The sequence below is a fragment of the Manis javanica genome, chromosome 4 (assembly GCF_040802235.1).
Source record: "Manis javanica isolate MJ-LG chromosome 4, MJ_LKY, whole genome shotgun sequence".
NCBI classification, from domain to species: domain Eukaryota; kingdom Metazoa; phylum Chordata; class Mammalia; order Pholidota; family Manidae; genus Manis; species Manis javanica.
Window position 1 is genome coordinate 115,355,268 of NC_133159.1, and position 15,688 is coordinate 115,370,955.

The 15,688-nt window shown below is 50.6% G+C and overlaps 1 protein-coding gene across 10 annotated transcripts in view; it reads left to right on the top strand.

The window, feature by feature from the left end:
• Nucleotides 1–15,688, top strand: part of EPN2 (epsin 2) — a 75,222-nt gene that overhangs the window by 56,923 nt on the left and 2,611 nt on the right. For 7 of the 10 annotated variants that reach the window (XM_037019449.2, XM_037019451.2, XM_073234727.1 and 4 more), the window contains 4 exons: nucleotides 7,957–8,136; nucleotides 8,553–8,639; nucleotides 10,588–10,803; nucleotides 12,721–12,843. In XM_037019449.2, the coding sequence (XP_036875344.1) occupies nucleotides 7,957–8,136; nucleotides 8,553–8,639; nucleotides 10,588–10,803; nucleotides 12,721–12,843 (606 nt within the window). Of the gene's footprint in view, nucleotides 1–7,956; nucleotides 8,137–8,552; nucleotides 8,640–10,587; nucleotides 10,804–12,720; nucleotides 15,519–15,688 lie in introns of those variants that run through there. The other 3 variants (XM_037019452.2, XM_073234730.1, XM_073234731.1) reach the window with 3 other exon arrangements.

Here is a 15,688-nt window from a genome sequence, read left to right on the forward strand (position 1 = left end):
TCACTACTAACAGTCTACTGTTGACAGGAAGCCCTACGGATAACATAAGCAGTCAATGTGTTCTATATGTTATATGTATTATATACCGTATTCTTAAAGTAAGCTAGAGAAAACATTTTTGCAAATTGTTGCAAAGCTCAAAAATATTTTCCAATATATTTTTTAAAATCTGTGGATAAGTGGACCTACATAGTTTACACCTGTGGTTATTCAGGGATCAAGTGTACTTGGTTTTAAATCTTAGCAATACACATTTATCACTTTGGGGGAAAACTGGTGTGTTTAGACCCTCATTGCCTGAGATGTTTAGATGGAAGAGCAAATAATATTTTGGCACACATGATGTGTGTGCAGTCACTGATGGGCTTGCCCATGTGGAGGCAGGAGTGCAACACCCTAGGCCCGGGGCTGGCAGGTGGGCTGAGGAGAGTTCTGAGACTTGCCTCTGCTTGGCAGGGCAGCCTGGATTCCCTTACATGTCTGATCCTTGCTTTACACCGTGTCCTGTTATCTGTGTAGCAGACTCCTGCTTATTCTTGAAAGCATGGCTCAGATGTCTGTGCTTAGGGAGACAGGATCACCTTGTCCTCAGGACTGACTGACCATCCAGTGGTCACTGGCTGCCTGTGACCCCCCCATGCTGGGTGTGGTTGCCTGTGTCCACATTTCTATCTCAGAGGCAGGACCTGGGCCTGTGCTTGGTAAATGCCGGACAAATGTTATTCAGGCAGAGTGAGGTGGCCCCAAGGACCACCTGTCTGTGGGAGGCAGGGCTTGTTCCCCCGGGTGTCCAGCCGGTTGGGCTGGTGTGTCCGAGCTGGGCCATCAGACGGTGTGCCCACTTCTGAGGAGGCCTGGCCAGGGGCCTGAGTGCTCCAGGAGCTCAGGGGCTCTCAGACATCCTGGATGCCCATTCTGGTCACTTAAGGAGCTTCTGAAAATCCAAATGCCCAGGCCCTTGCCAGAATCTGTAAGACGGCAGGGAGGGAGTGACAACATCAGTATTTTGCTAACATCCCCCAAGAGATTCCTAAGGACAGCCACAGTTGAAAACAATTGCTGGTCTGTTTCCCCCTGAACTGCATGGTGAGGGAAGTCCTGCTAAATCTAAGATGTTTGAAAATTCTGTGTATAGTGTCAGAGATGAGGGGCAGCTCTTACTACATGTGTTTATAGCACCTGAATCAAATGTGTACCTGGAATCTTCTGGAAGAAGTCACTGAACTTCAGTATGCAGAAGTGCCTCATGGAGTTAAACTGCAGATAAACTGCAAAGCTCCTTCCAGACCTGAGGCTCTGTGGTTCCCTTGATCCTTCATTGCTTCCCTTCAGTCCCCAGTTAGCTGTTGGGCATCTTCCGTGGGCCAGGCTCCATTCCTTGAGCTGCTCCTCTGCGGGAGTGGGAAGACATTCTGACACGAGCAGGAGCAGGGGGTGAGTGCCTTGTGAGGGGCTCAGCTGGGTTTGGAGTGGGTGATTGTGTGGTGAGATGACATGGGCGCTGCAGGTTGGGCCTGTGTCTTCTCAGCAGGACCCGTGCCCCTGTCCGCCGAGTGTGTAGTCTGGTCAGGATGCTGCCTTGCTAACAGCTTCAGTGGAAGCAGGTGTCTCTGCGTCCAGGCCAGCTTGATGTAGTAGCTCAGAGATTATCACCAAAACCCAGATCCTCTGCTGCTCTAACCAGTGGGCCTTCCCCTCTCCCTCTAGGCTCACGAGCTCAGGGTTCTGGTGCCTTGGACCTGGTGGTCCCAGTCCACAATCTAGGGGATGGAGAGGATTTCTCTGTAGCTCCCGTACCATTCTGCGATTTGGGGGTGGGGGCCTGGGACTGGGGGACTTTACAGATTGACTCTAGCTGGTGAAAACCCTCCCCTGTTGCCAGAGCAAGGACAGTCCCACTCAGACAGACTGGGAGTGAGCGGAACAACAGTTCTTCCAAGGACGGTCAGGCTATCCTTCAGGGAGAACAGGGCTGGGCACTGGACACAAGACTGTCCCCTGACAGAGGCAGAGAGGAAAGGCCAGTAGCTGTCCCATCGGCAAGGGGGGAGCTCTTGGGTCTGTGGGGGAAGGGGCAAGAGCCTCCCAGGCTGTGTCCTGCAGGCGCAGGTCAGTGAGGGGGGATGTGGACCTGCTGTGAGCTTATTCAGCTCTCATGGTTGCTCGTGAGCAGGAGGGCTAGGAAGATGTGCTAACTTCCCTGGGCTCCCTAGGGAGCTGGAAACAGCCAGGCACCTGGCCCCATGCCTTCCTGTGGACCAAACCCCGTGTCCTCTGCACTGCATCGCAAGCAGCTCTGATGACACAGCTCTTCTGATTTGCAGTCCGGCTCTGTCCCTAATGTACAGTTTCCATCATGTCACTTCCCTCTAGTTAGGATAGAGAACCGAAGTCTTGTGAGGCACTGTGCTGGGCACAGAGTGAGGGCCCATCCCTGCTGTGTGATTGTGGCAGGGCTGTGCCCTTTGTCATGTCCAGCAGGGGGGCCTGAGGAGAGTGGGTCCAGTCATGGGGAGGTGGCTGCTTGAGGTGCTGGGAAGACCAGGAGTGAAAGATCAGAGAAGCTTTGAAAGGGAGATGGGGCTTTCTGGAGACCTCTGGATGGTTGTGGGTAGGGGGACAACAGGAGAAAACCCAAACCCACACAGGAGTTGACAGGCCATGAGTAAGTGGCCTGTGTGTCCAGGGGATTAATGAGGCTTGCGGGTCAGAGTCTGCCCCGGCCTGTTGCCGGCTCACACCTAGTTGCAGTTGAGGTGGCAGGCCCGAGGAGTAGCAAGAGCGGTGCTCTCCTCCCCTTCCCTGTCCACCGCCAGCTAACCTGCCCAAAGGTGAAAGGCCGACCAGGTCGCAGCTGGCTCGGTCTTGAAGGGCCCACTCTGAAGCTGCTGAGTGCCTCAGATGCCAGGAGGATGAAGCCAGCATGGGAGAATGCCTAGGAGAGGGTTCACGTCTTTCTGAAAGCCCAGGAGCCTCCTGCCCACACCCCCATCCCCGCTCGCTGCTGCTGGGGCTCTTCGGAGGGGCACAGAGTTGGGGGCTCAGGGAGCATCCCTGGTCTTCTCTAGGACTGGCAGTCGCCACCCCTCCTCTGCCCTCTCTGAGCCTTAGGGCCCAGCTGGGCTGCCGCAGGCACAGCTCGTTCCCAGGGCAGAGAAGAGAGAGCTCTCACTCTGAGTGAGTTCTCAGGCGGGAAGAGTAGTAGTTACGGAGCTGTATGTTAGTTGCAGTAGGAGAAAGCTGAGTGAAGGATTCCGGAGGAGTCGGAGGAGTTGGGGAAGGCACTAGGGGAAGGGAAAAGAGGGAGGGACTTGGAGACGGAGAGGCAGCAGGTGGAGGACATGCCCTTTGATGTGTTTGGGGAGCACTGGGGAGGCCAGTGTGGCTGGGGAAACACTGAGGCGGAATGAGACCTTCTAATACATCTGTTTGGAGTTCCAGAAGACTTAATGTTTGAAAAGATTATGACTCAGGATTTTCAAGAATTGTTGCAAGGTGCTACCTCTCAGATGCAGGAAGCTAGTGAATCATAAGCAGGCGCTAAAAGAAATCCCCACCTAGACACATTGGCAGAAACCTGCAGAACATCAAAGAAAGACATCTCTAAACCCACAGGGGACAGGCAATCCATGACAAAGGAGCAGCGAATTGACAGCTGACTTCCCAGTAATGATGGCAGACCCCAGGGGACAGTGGAATGATGCACTGAAAGGAAAACACTGTCAACCTAGAATTGCCTCCCTAGTGAAATCATCTTTGTTCCAAGAATGACAATGAAATATATTTTAAGTTTTGAAACAACAAAAATCTTGTTACCCTCCAGAATTCTATATTCAGTGAAGGTAGTCTTCAAGGATGAAGGTGAATTAATGACATTTCCAGGTCACAGAAAATTCCAAGCTTCTGATCATGGCTTGGTCTTTCTGGTGACCAGCCCCCATCCAGTAGCCACCCAGAGACACTACATTAGAACTAAAGATAGTCCTGGTGTTCTTAGCGCGTTGGAATTTCTAAGGGTTTTAGGAGCCCTGTGCCAGGGACGGGGTCAAAGACAAATAATAGAACAAAAGGTGCTCCTAGTGCTCTTATCGCTTTGGAAATTACAAGGGTCTTAGGGGCTTTGTGCCAGGAGCTTGGGGCAGAGACCAAAATATATTTCTTCTTTCACAAAAAGTAATAAGAATATAACAAAATTTGAGCAGCACGATTCATAAGCTTGTGAAATGGTGTGTCATTCCCAGCAATTGGACAATACAAATTCTTCTCAGTCATGTCAGAATACTTAGAAAAATTGATCAACACATTTCAGAGAGTTGGGATCACATAGAAAATATTTTCTGACCACAATATACTCAAGTTAAAAGTCAGTAATAAAAAGGTAACTAGAGAAACTCCAGATACTTGACATTTTAAAAAACACTTCCAAATTCTTGAGCCAAAGAAGAAAGTATACTGAAAATCAGAAATATTTAGAACCACATGATAATGTAAGTATTTTCAAAACAATCTGTAAGGCAACTGAAGCCTAGTAAGAGGGAGATTGATAGCTTTAAATGTTTACATTAGTAAAGAAGAAAGGTGCAAAATGAATCAGGTAACATTAGAGGTTAGAATAGCATTACACCCAAATTGGAAAGAATGAACTGATAAGGATCAGAACAAATTAATGCATTAGAACACAAATGTATAAATACCCCTGAAGAGTAGTAAACAAGTCTCTGACAAGATTAATTTTAAAAAATGAGAAAAGGCAAAACAGTATGAGGCATCAGACAGTATGACTGCTGAGGCTGCCAAGATTTCACAGAGTATAAGGGGCTGTTACATCAGCTCTATGCTGACAAGTCTGAAAAGTTAGATAAAATGAATAAATTCAAAAAGGAATCTTAGCTAACTGACTGAAGAACAATAGGAAACCCGTAAGTAAAATTGCCCTATGATCAAAGAAATCGAGCCAATTTCTTAATACCACTAAAACCTAAAAAGCCCTTTCCCCAGTCCACCCAGATGGCTTTCCTGGCAAATTCTAACACCATTCAAGAAACAATTCCACCTTTATACAAACTCCTTCAGAGGGTAGGACAATAGGGAGTATTTCTGCTCATTTTATGAGGCTAGTGTAACCTCAGCACCAAAACCAGGCCTGATGGGACAGTGAGAACAGACAGGTCAGGCCAGTCTCTATGAATGTAGGCGCAAAACCCATAGCAAAGAAACAATCACAAAACCAAAATGAGAAAAATAAAAATTATATAGTACAGTATGAAAAATGTTTTGTTTGCAAGGACCAAGTCATGAGAAGAACATGTATTAATGGATCATATTACAGACCAAAAGAGAAAAATCATGTCAGCATTTTGATAGAGGCAGAAACAGGATGATAATCAGCCTTTTGTTGCAAAAGTTAGCAAACTTGAATAATGGGGAACTTTCGTGACCTGATCAAGGGCTTCTAAAAGGAAAAAGTCTATAATTGTAAATGGTGCCATTTACTGTAAAACACTGAAAATCGGTCCTGTAAGAGCAGGACAAGGACACAGACTATCCACAGTCCTGCTTATGTGGACTGGTGGCCCCAGATGGGCAGCAAAACAGGAAAAGCAGAGGAAATGTGTAGGGACCAAAAAGCTAAGCCATTGTTTGCAAGTGATATGGTCATGTACACAGAACATAAAATGGCTTCTCCAAATGAGTTTATTAGGATTAAGAGTTGTTAGAATTATTATAAGAATAAATTGTTAGGATGTATTTTAATTCTTAAAAGAATTTAGTAAGACTGCTGGATACAAAAATAATTATACAAAATTAAATTGTTTTTCTGCATACAATAAATAGAAAATGAAAATTTTTAAATGCACCAGTCCCTGGGAATACATTTTATAAGAGTTGCATAAATCCCTTATGGAAAGAAAGGCTAAAATAATAAAGGTTATTTTTCATTGAAAGATATTAAAGGCAATTTAAGGAAATGGAGAGCTGTCCTGCGATTTCGATTTGTAAGACTCACATTATAGTGATAACAGTTTTCCTCAAATTGATCTGATTCAGTGCTGTTCTGGTCAAAATCCCAACAAGGTCTTAGTTGATGTTTTAACAAGATGATTTTAAAGTGAATATGCAAGAGCAAAGGGCCTGGAATAGCCAAGACACTTGAAGAATAAGATGAAGATTGGAATTTATCATCACAGTGACATCTGAGAAGATAATCCACAGAGGAAACGGAAATGGGTCAGTGACACAGAACAGAGAGCTGGGTGCTGAGTCCATGAAGCCCTGGCATCTGCTAGCGGGTGGGGACAGGGTGGTGCTGGGGCACTCCAGCATTTATGTAGAAGACCTGAGATCAATTCCTAGTTTTATATCATATACAAAAATCTTTTACTAATGGATCTAATAAATTAAACAAACGTGAAAGGCAAACTAAATCTTTTAGATGTCACCGTAGAAGAGCTTAGGCCTGGATATAGGGAAGGATTTCCTAAATGTCATGAAAAGCACAAATTACAAAGGAAAACAGTGATATGTTCTACTTAATAACCTGAAGGAGAGTGCAAAGAAAGGCCACAGATTGGGAGACAGTTTTTTGTCTTTGTGACACAAGTAAAAGAATCAGTATTCAGAACCTGGAAAGAACTCTCTAATCAATAAGAAAAGGGTAACCCCAAAGAAAGGTGGAGAAAGACTAGAACAGGCACTTTATAGGAGAGCTATCACGGAGGCCCTGCAAACATGACAAGATACACATACATGTTTATTAGGGAACAAGGAGATGCAAATCAAAACAGGGTCAGATTACGTCATACCCCCACCGGCCTGGTGCACATGGGAAAGTGAGAGAGTGCCCAGCAGTAGTGAGCAACAGAGCAGATCTGGCGGCCCCTGCCCTGTGGAACCCGACCTGGCAGTCCTCTGAAGGGAAGGCCCCCTGGCCTGCAGCTGTCACGCAAGAGTGAGCACCCGGAGGTACAGCCAGACCAAGTGGCACAACAAAACTGAACTTGCACCAGCGCCCCCTACAGACCAGTCGACTGTGACTTGCCCCCATGGAGTGGACCACGTTGCACAGCACACAGGAGTCTCCCAGGTAATGCAGAGCCAACCAAGCCAGCTGCTAAGGAAGGTATACAGTGTGTTTGCTCTTATATGGAGTTCAGAAAGCCCAGCTACCCAGCACATTGTTTAAAGGTACCTCTTCGGTAAAACTAGAAGGAAAACCAAGACAGGAGCTAACACGAAATCCATGATGATTGGCGGGAGGTGGGCCACTGCGGGAGGCACACACTGGTCCCTGGAAGGCCCCAAGAGAGGAGATACAGGATGTGGCCGTGTGTACATCCAGATGCATGTGTAACTACATGCTAACAAATGAGATTCACACAACAGGATCAACGGCTTACATTAGATGCACTCAGGTGTTTTCTGTTCTATCCTTTAAAACCAGTGTGACCCACTAAATCTATCACTCATGTTTGAAAACATTTTATTTATTAGGCAGGGAGGTAAGTACATAGGCATTGGTTTCTTTATGCTGAACTCGCCTGTTTCATTCACTCTTATGTCAAAAGCAGAAACCACTCAAAGCAGGTGGAGAGAGGATGCTGTCAGGGCAACTCTTGTCTGAGGAAAAAGCCTGTGGGTTCTGTGGGGAGATGGACTTGGATTTTGCCCGGGGAGCCTTTGCAATACCACGTGTGGTGCTCAGCTGTTGCCTCTGTGGGACCTTCTTGGTGGACTGTCCCAGCCAGGCCCAGCATGCTGTCCAGGGCCGAGAGCCGTCAGGGACTTCCACTCTCAGCCCTGGGCTTCCTTCTGTCCAGCTTTGTTGGTGTGGAACAGCACCATTTGTTGGCACAGACCCCGGTGTAGCTCACCTGGTCAACAGTGGCCCCTGTCTTTGTACCCTAGCTGCCTAGAACTTTGTGAGGGCATCTCTGAACTTATCCTGCCTTCCTTCAGGTGCCAAGCCAGCTGCCTCTGTTGACCCCTGGGGAGTGCCCACTGGAGCCAGCACACAGCCTGTCTCCAAGAGCTCAGACCCCTGGTTGGCGCTGCCACAGCCTGCTTCCGGTGCCGGGAAAACAGCTGATGCCTGGGCTGCAGCCTCAGCTGCAGCCAGCAAGCCTGTGCCTGCCTCTGGTGAGATCTCACTCTGCCATGGGCCTAGGGGTTTGCATGCACTTGCTGTCCTCCCCCACAGCTGTTGTCCCCAGAGCCTTGAGGCAACTGAGGAGAGGAGAGAGCCCATGGGACTCACCAGCCCCTGCACCCCTTCCAGAAGGAGCTGCGTCTCCCCCACCATGGCCCCTCCTTCTCTTTGGGGTAGGGGTGGGAGTGGTGGCAGGGCTGTGCTGGGGGAGCCCAGGGTCCTTGGCCTGGCCCCCTCCAGTCCCCTCCCAGCCCACCAGGTGACCCTGAGCCCAAGCTGCCCCCGTGAGGTGGGGCAGAGATCTGCACCCCTGCTTATTGCCAGGCCACTCCAGGTTATACCCGGGAGGTGGGAGCACAGAGAGGTCATGGTGCACCCATGGTCACTGGCTTTGTGTGTCCACCAGGGGCCTTCGACCTCTTCAGCAATTTGAATGGTACAATTAAAGATGACTTTTCTGAATTTGACAACCTCCGAACTTCAAAAAAAACAGGTATGTAAAGGTGGTATTTGTTTCCATAATGTTCTGAGCAGTTGGCCAGCCCAGTTACTGCAGAAATCAGCTTTCAAAACTTAACAACTTCACGCATTTTGTGTTTTAATCTTGGGAGCGATAAGGGTCTAATTGCAGGAATTCACACACCAGCAGCGAAACATCATGTGGTCAAGTTTTTCTTTCACTGTCTTGTCCTGTCGGACCAAGTGTTTCCTGCCCCTGGGCCTTATGCCTGCCTGCCGAAGCCGCTGCTGTGGCCCCCTTGGTCCAGTGTTGACTGAGCCATCGTGTCCATTCGCCAACTCCCAAAAGATGCCACCTTATCTGGACAGTCCGGCGTAGGCACAGACTGGACATACCTGCTCCACCTCATCACCCAGCTCCTCCCCTGTGTGCCCCTGGGCTGGGAGGGGAACAGGGTAGGTGCAGAGAGGTGCAGAGGAGGGAAGCCTGGTACACCTTCACCCCCAAGTGGAGCCGGGGACAGAGCCAGGCAGCCTCTGTCCGTCCTGGCCACACCTCCCAGCCACATAGAGCAACTTGTCTCCTTTCTCTGTCCCTTTGTGGCTTCTCCCCATTCCCTCCCTGTGCCCTCCATGTGTCCCTATCATCTCCTCCTTCTTACCTCCTCCTCCTCTTCCCCCAGCTACAACCATAGTCCTGGCTGGCCCTGGTCTTAAGGTATGAGCAGCCCTGGCACCCTGAGAACCCTTTTGGCCCCTCTCAGCTCTGGGGAACAGAGGCAACTTAAAACATGCTGTTTCTTAAAACATGCTTTGTGGCATTAAAAACAACAAGATTCCATGTGTCTCCTCTACAGGCCAAAGTATAACCTAAGTGTCCTTGCCCACCCCTCTGCGCCTCAGTAAGAAGGCAGGTGGCTTTGTTACATGAGCCCATCCTTCAGTGGGCTTGCAAATATTTACTATTAATTCTAGAATTATTCCAATTGCAAATTTGGAAAGGTTTATAGAAGAAAATGAAAATCATCTATCATCATTCTCCCTGCCCTCAGCCACTGTCTTTCCTCAGTACTTTTTCTGAACTCTTACATAGAGTTTTTCTGTTCAGCTCTTTCTATCAGACAGAGTTGAATCCTGTCTCCCTTCCCCCTTTTCTGAGATAACAGATTGAAAACATTTTCTCATGACATTAAAAGTCTTTAGAAAATACTTCATATCTATGTAGTATCTCTTTGTATTGTTCAGTATATTGTTCAGTAATTTTTTAATCTTTAATTTTGGGGAGGACATTTAAGGTTGATTTCTAGTTTTGCTAAAGTAAATAATGCTCTGGTGAACATCTTTGTGCTTAAATCCCTGTTCACATTTTGCATTATTTCATGAGACTGGATTCTTAGAAATGGGATTACTGATGGCGAGCATGACCACTTTTAAGAACCAGTGTGTACCCATTGCCACGTTATTATATCTTGGCAGAGCAACCACATTCCCACCAGCTTGTCTCAGCACAACCTCTGTTGGCTGAATTGGTAAAAATAATTTGCTTTCTTTTCTTATTCATGTTTGTCATGGAAAATTTAGAAAATGAAACCATTAAAATTATGAATGACCCATGCCTTGCCCACAACCCACAGGAGCATCTCACTGCTGAGGAGGCTGAGCTATGTGTACTAGTGGTCACATGCCCTTCTTACTTCTCACTGCAGTACAGCTTCTGTCACTGCCCGCTGGGCCTGGTTATGTGGACATGGGTTCTGTGACCTGCCCTGTGGTTGGCTGTCTTCAGTCTAGGACTGTTGGAAACAGCACTGTGGTGAACTACCCCATCCTCTGCATAGCCATGCAGTTTCCATGGGAAGTCATGTGTCCAGGGGATGTTTGTGTTCTGCTCTGGACACCCCTGGGGTTGGTGGCAGTGGTTGTTCCAGTCTTGGGGCCCTGCCTTCCCTGCTCACTAAGCTGTGTGTGTCCTTGTCTTGTAGCCGAGGCAGCGGCCTCCCCACTGTCCCAGAACAATGGAACTACAAGCCCCAACCCCTTTGAGTCTCAGCCTCTGACTGTCACCTCCAGCAAGCCCAGCAGCGCCCGGAAAACACCTGAGTCCTTCCTGGGCCCCAACGCGGCCCTGGTGAACCTGGACTCGCTGGTGACTAGGCCAGCCCCACCAGCCCAGTCCCTCAACCCTTTCCTGGCACCAGGTATGCTCGCTTCCTGGGCCTTCCTCTGGCTGGCTGCTCTTCCTGAGAAGGGCGTGGGGCCTCTCCACCTCTTGGGGCGTCTCTTCCTGCCATATCCTGCACTCGGGTGCTGTGCTGGAGGGAAGGAAGCCAGCACTTGCCCCTCTCCAGGCCCTTATGAGGCAGGGCCTGAGGTGGCTGTTCAGGTATCAAAAGGTGGGTGGTCTCAGGAGAGACCACTGAACAGGCACTGCCCCCAACATGCTGCCCTCAAGTGAGCACCGCTTTTGGGTCAGCTGGAAGGAGCAGTGCGGGTGTGAGGGAGAGCTGGGGTTTGCTGCCCAACACCCCCATTTTGGGGGAGGCCAAGCCCTAGGGACCCCAGGACCCTCACTCCACCCTGACTGCTGCGGTCAGCTTTTGCAGGCTGGGAATCCTGCCTCACCCCTCTACCTAACCACCTGCCCATGAGCTCTGTCTAAAGGCCTGCTCTCCACCCTCAACAGCTCCATTTGGTGGCAGAACAAGCCCCCGATGCTTTCTTAAGTGTCCAGGCCTCTGTGGCCGGCCCTGCCGTCCTTTTTCTTCCCCAGTGCTCAGACTCAGACCTCAGCTGTGCCCAGCTCCTGGCATTCCTCACGCACACATTCTGCTTCCCCTGCCCAGAGGCCCTCCCACCTTTTCCAGTGGGAAATTGTATTCGCCTGTTTCAGCACCAGCCCACAGAACCCTCTTCCTCCAGGAAGCCTCCCTCCTTTCCCACAGATGTGCCAGCAAGGCCTTGGGCTTCCCAAGGGCAGAAATATGTCACATTCAAGGTGTTCCAGCTCAGACCTGCCCCAAGACCACAGGTTCTGAAGGTTGGGCTGCAGTCCTTAGGGGGCCCTACAGAGGACTTAGCAGGGCTGAGGTTGAGGACCCCAGAGAAGTGGGGTTTGCAGAGTGCCACCCAACCCTGTGGGCCTGAGATGGGTCAGGATGTGGTTGCCCTGAGGAGGGTGGCTCTGTGGCTCCCTGCTCCCTGTGCAGAGCTGGATCAGAACCCAGGTTCCTCAGCCAGCCTGGTTTGTCCCAAGACAAACTCTTCCTGACCCCGGAGGGCTCCTGCTACTTGGGAGAGTTCACTCAGCTCTAACTGGGCCAAGCCCCACTCCCGGAGTTGCCAGGAGGGTTGATAATGTCGGGTGTGCCCTCTGCAGGGCCTCCCCCCAGTGTGGTGTGGGGAGCGGCAGCGTCTCCTGGTGGTGACCTGTGGGGTGCCCCTTACTGGGGTGCCCCTTACCCGGCAGCCGTTGTGCTGGGGGCTGGGCTGCTTGAGAGACTCAGTGCTGGCGGCTCCCTTGTTTTGGGGGACAGTAGCAGTAGATGTTTTTGCTAACAGGGAAAAGCTTTCTGATAATGAGATAAATTCTGGAAACATTGGATAAGACAAAGCTGCATCTGCTTTTTGACTGCAGGACTTCTCAGAGCCTTTGCCATGCCAGCTCTTGGGTCCTGGGGCAGCATGGGGGCGGCCATTCTCAGGCCACATTCTGCAGTTCTGGCCTCCCCTCTGCTGTTCTTTCTCCCAGGCACCTGTGGTCACAGAGCTCAGCAAACCGCATATGGGAGAAATGCCGCTGATTGTTGCTGAGGGAGTCCTGGGGTCCTCCTACTCCCCTGAGTAGGAGCTGGAGCCCCATGGGCCTCGCACCTTCCTGGCACTGCCTTATTCAGGCTTTGTGACTCTGGGCAAGTCACCTGGCTTCTCACAGCCTCAGTTTCCTCATCCATCCAGACACAGGTGTGTCTGTCATGTGGGGGCTGGTGCACTTCTCGGCTCTGAGGGACAGCTGGTCCCAAAATGACAGGCTGTCTGAGGACATGTGCTTCTGGCCGTGGACTCGGGGACTGGTGGTGTTCTGACTGTAGCCACCGCCCCTCCTGCTCTCTCCCCAGGTGCAGCCACAGCCTCAGCCCCTGTCAACCCCTTCCAGGTGAACCAGCCCCAGCCGCTGACGCTGAACCAGCTGCGGGGGAGCCCAGTCCTGGGAACCAGCTCGTCCTTTGGGTACAGCCCAGGTGTGGAGCCCTCCATGACCTCCACAGCCCCACACGCAGCTCTGGGGGCCGGTGGTTCCTCCCTGACACCACTGGGCCCCGCCCCAATGAACATGGTGGGCAGCGTGGGCCTACCCCCGTCCGCAGCGCAGGCCACTGGCACAACCAACCCTTTCCTTCTCTAGTGCCGGGGCTTGGGACCCGCCACAGAGCAAATGTCCAGATGCCTGTGCCTGAGGACGCTGAGCAAGGACTTATCACTAATGGAATGGTGTCTGAGGGTTGGGGGTGGGTGTTGCGGTTTTCCAGTTCAGTTTCCTGATAAAAGGGTTGTCTGCCCAGCCTCAGCCCTCAGACCTGAGTGGGCATGCTGAGCCAGAGGACTCAGCACTCCGTCTCTGCGCCCTGAGGCTGCCCGCTCACCAGCCCAGCCAGCTGCCCTCACTGCCTCCCGTGCAAGGGCCCGGCTCCCCTCATTGCATCCCATTGCAAGGGCCTGCCTCCCCTCACTGCCTCCTGGTGCAAGGGCCCGGCTCCCCTCACTGCTTCCTGTGCAAGGGCCCGGCTCCCCTCACTGCCTCCTGTGCAAGGGCCCGGCTCCCCTCACTGCTTCCTGGTGCAAAGGCCCAGCTCCTGTGGAGGCTGGTTGGCTGTTGGGGTGTTGCCCTTACCCCAGCCTCAGCCCAAGGGTCTCTGGGACACTGCTTAGCCCAGCACTTGGGATGCCCCCCCCCCACTCTGGCAACACCCCCAGGTGGTCCCTGGTATGCACAGAGTGAAGCACCTGCCCCACTAGACACTGACCTTTTGGGGAAGTGGTTGTGCATATTTTATTTTTCCTTGACTCATGTGTGAGTTAAAAGTAAACACCACCACCGTGGAACAACTCCTGAATTAAATCCACTAGAGCAAGCTTTAAACTAATCTGAGCATAACCCTGCCACGTGGCTCTATGCTTGTATACGTTTGCACATATTTTGTTTAGTACAGTTTCATATTTGAGTTTGCAGAATTATCTAATAGTCTTTTTTTGGCTAATATTTTTATAACGTGGTTCTTATTTAACTGTCTAGTTTTGATAGAATTTACCAGGTCTGGCTGAATTAAGATGTTGGCAAGTGTCATGTTAGTGGTTTAAATCCTCTTATTTATGGTTTTAACTGTAAGAAAATTTAAATAGAAAGAGACAAAAACAATGCCTTATGGAAAAACTAAAGCAAATTCTTTATAGGGAAAAATATGGGAATTTGATTACACATAAAAGATGATGTTTACGGAAAAAAAACTCCCAACAGCAACAAAACATCCTAGCCTCCAGTTGCTTTTTCCCTCCTTTAGCTCCCTTTTTTGGTGAATTACCAAACTGACTGACCTTCAGCCCTTTTGGCCAGATGCTAAGAAAAAGGCTATTTTTCTTACTGATATACCAATATCAGGAAAGTAAAAAAAAATCTAATGTATGAATATGATGCACTAGTTTTTACCAGCTAATTCTGTTTTGTAAGTGTAGGCAGGCACGGATTACAAGGACCTCGTTTACAGTGGGTATCTGGAATGGACGAGATGGCTGGAGCCGTGTGTCTGACTTCCTCTGTCCCAATCCACTCTCAGGGGAAGGTGGGGATAGCACGGAGATGGCGGGCGCTGGAGAGCGGCGGTGCTTCTGTGCCTGTGGCTCCCTGGGGGATCCCTGGCCCACTCAGCCGCCAACTCCAGACACGTTGCAGACTTAAAAATACTCATCTCTTTGGAGAGGAAAAAAAAACATTCTCACACAGAATAGATTGTTAATAAACATGCACTATTACTGCCTCCCTCTCCAACCTCCTGCTCTCCTCACCACACCCACCACTATAAAAAACTGTCAAGTCACCAGAGAGGACTGGCATCCCTACAGTGGGGGTCATTCACCTGAAGCTGGTGCCCGTCTGCTTTTGTGGAGGGCTGGGCATTCCCCCTGTGGACGTCTCAACTCCAGCTCACAGGGCAGCCAGCCTCTTGGGAGCCCCTCCGCCCCTCCCAGGTCCAGGTATGACCCTTAGCACTGGGCACTAGGGAGGTGGAGAAATGCCAGGAGGCACGCTGGCCGAGCTAGACCTGCCCTGTCGGGCCACTCCATTTCCTGCTTAAAAGAGCTCACCTGTGCTGCCCTGGGAGCTGCCCTCCAGCCCGGGTTCCTGACTGGCCATGCCTCAGCCTGAACTGGAGACATGGGGCGGACCCTGGGCTTAGGTCACTGAAGGTGGCCGAGTCTGGCCTCTTCCACCTGGAGTGGTGCTTCCCCAGGGAGGTGCCTCCGCTCACATGGTGTGGTCCGGGCCCTTTCACTGCGTAGGCCAAACTCAACTACTGGGTCAGTGGTTTCTTTTCTAACAGTCAAGAGCCTTTCCTGACATGACTTTGACTCCCAACATTACAGCCACGGGGCCACCAAAGCTGAGAAGATCCCCGCCCCACTTCCACACACAGGCCTGGCCCCAGGCTCTGTCCCTGTTGCCTGCTGCACTGACCATGAAGCCAGCGGCTGCTGCCATGCGTGTTATACACATGCCTCGTGTGCCCTCTTCATGGGCACTGTGGTAGGAGGTGTCACCCAGCCATTTCCTCAGTGCCAAGGCCTGGTGGCTGGTTTTGAACTTGTGTTGACTATTGATACTTATTTACTATATGAATATAATTTATCATTTGTATCATGATGCAGTTTCTGTGTCCTTTCCCGACCCTATCAGTCCTGCCCCACAGGAGGCGGTGGCAGTCCTTTACCTCTCACTGTGGCCTTGTCATTGGTGGGGTCGTTGGTGGCACTTCATCTGTGGACTTCGGGCATAGCCACGAGACGCTTAGAATGAGGGACAATGACAGTTCC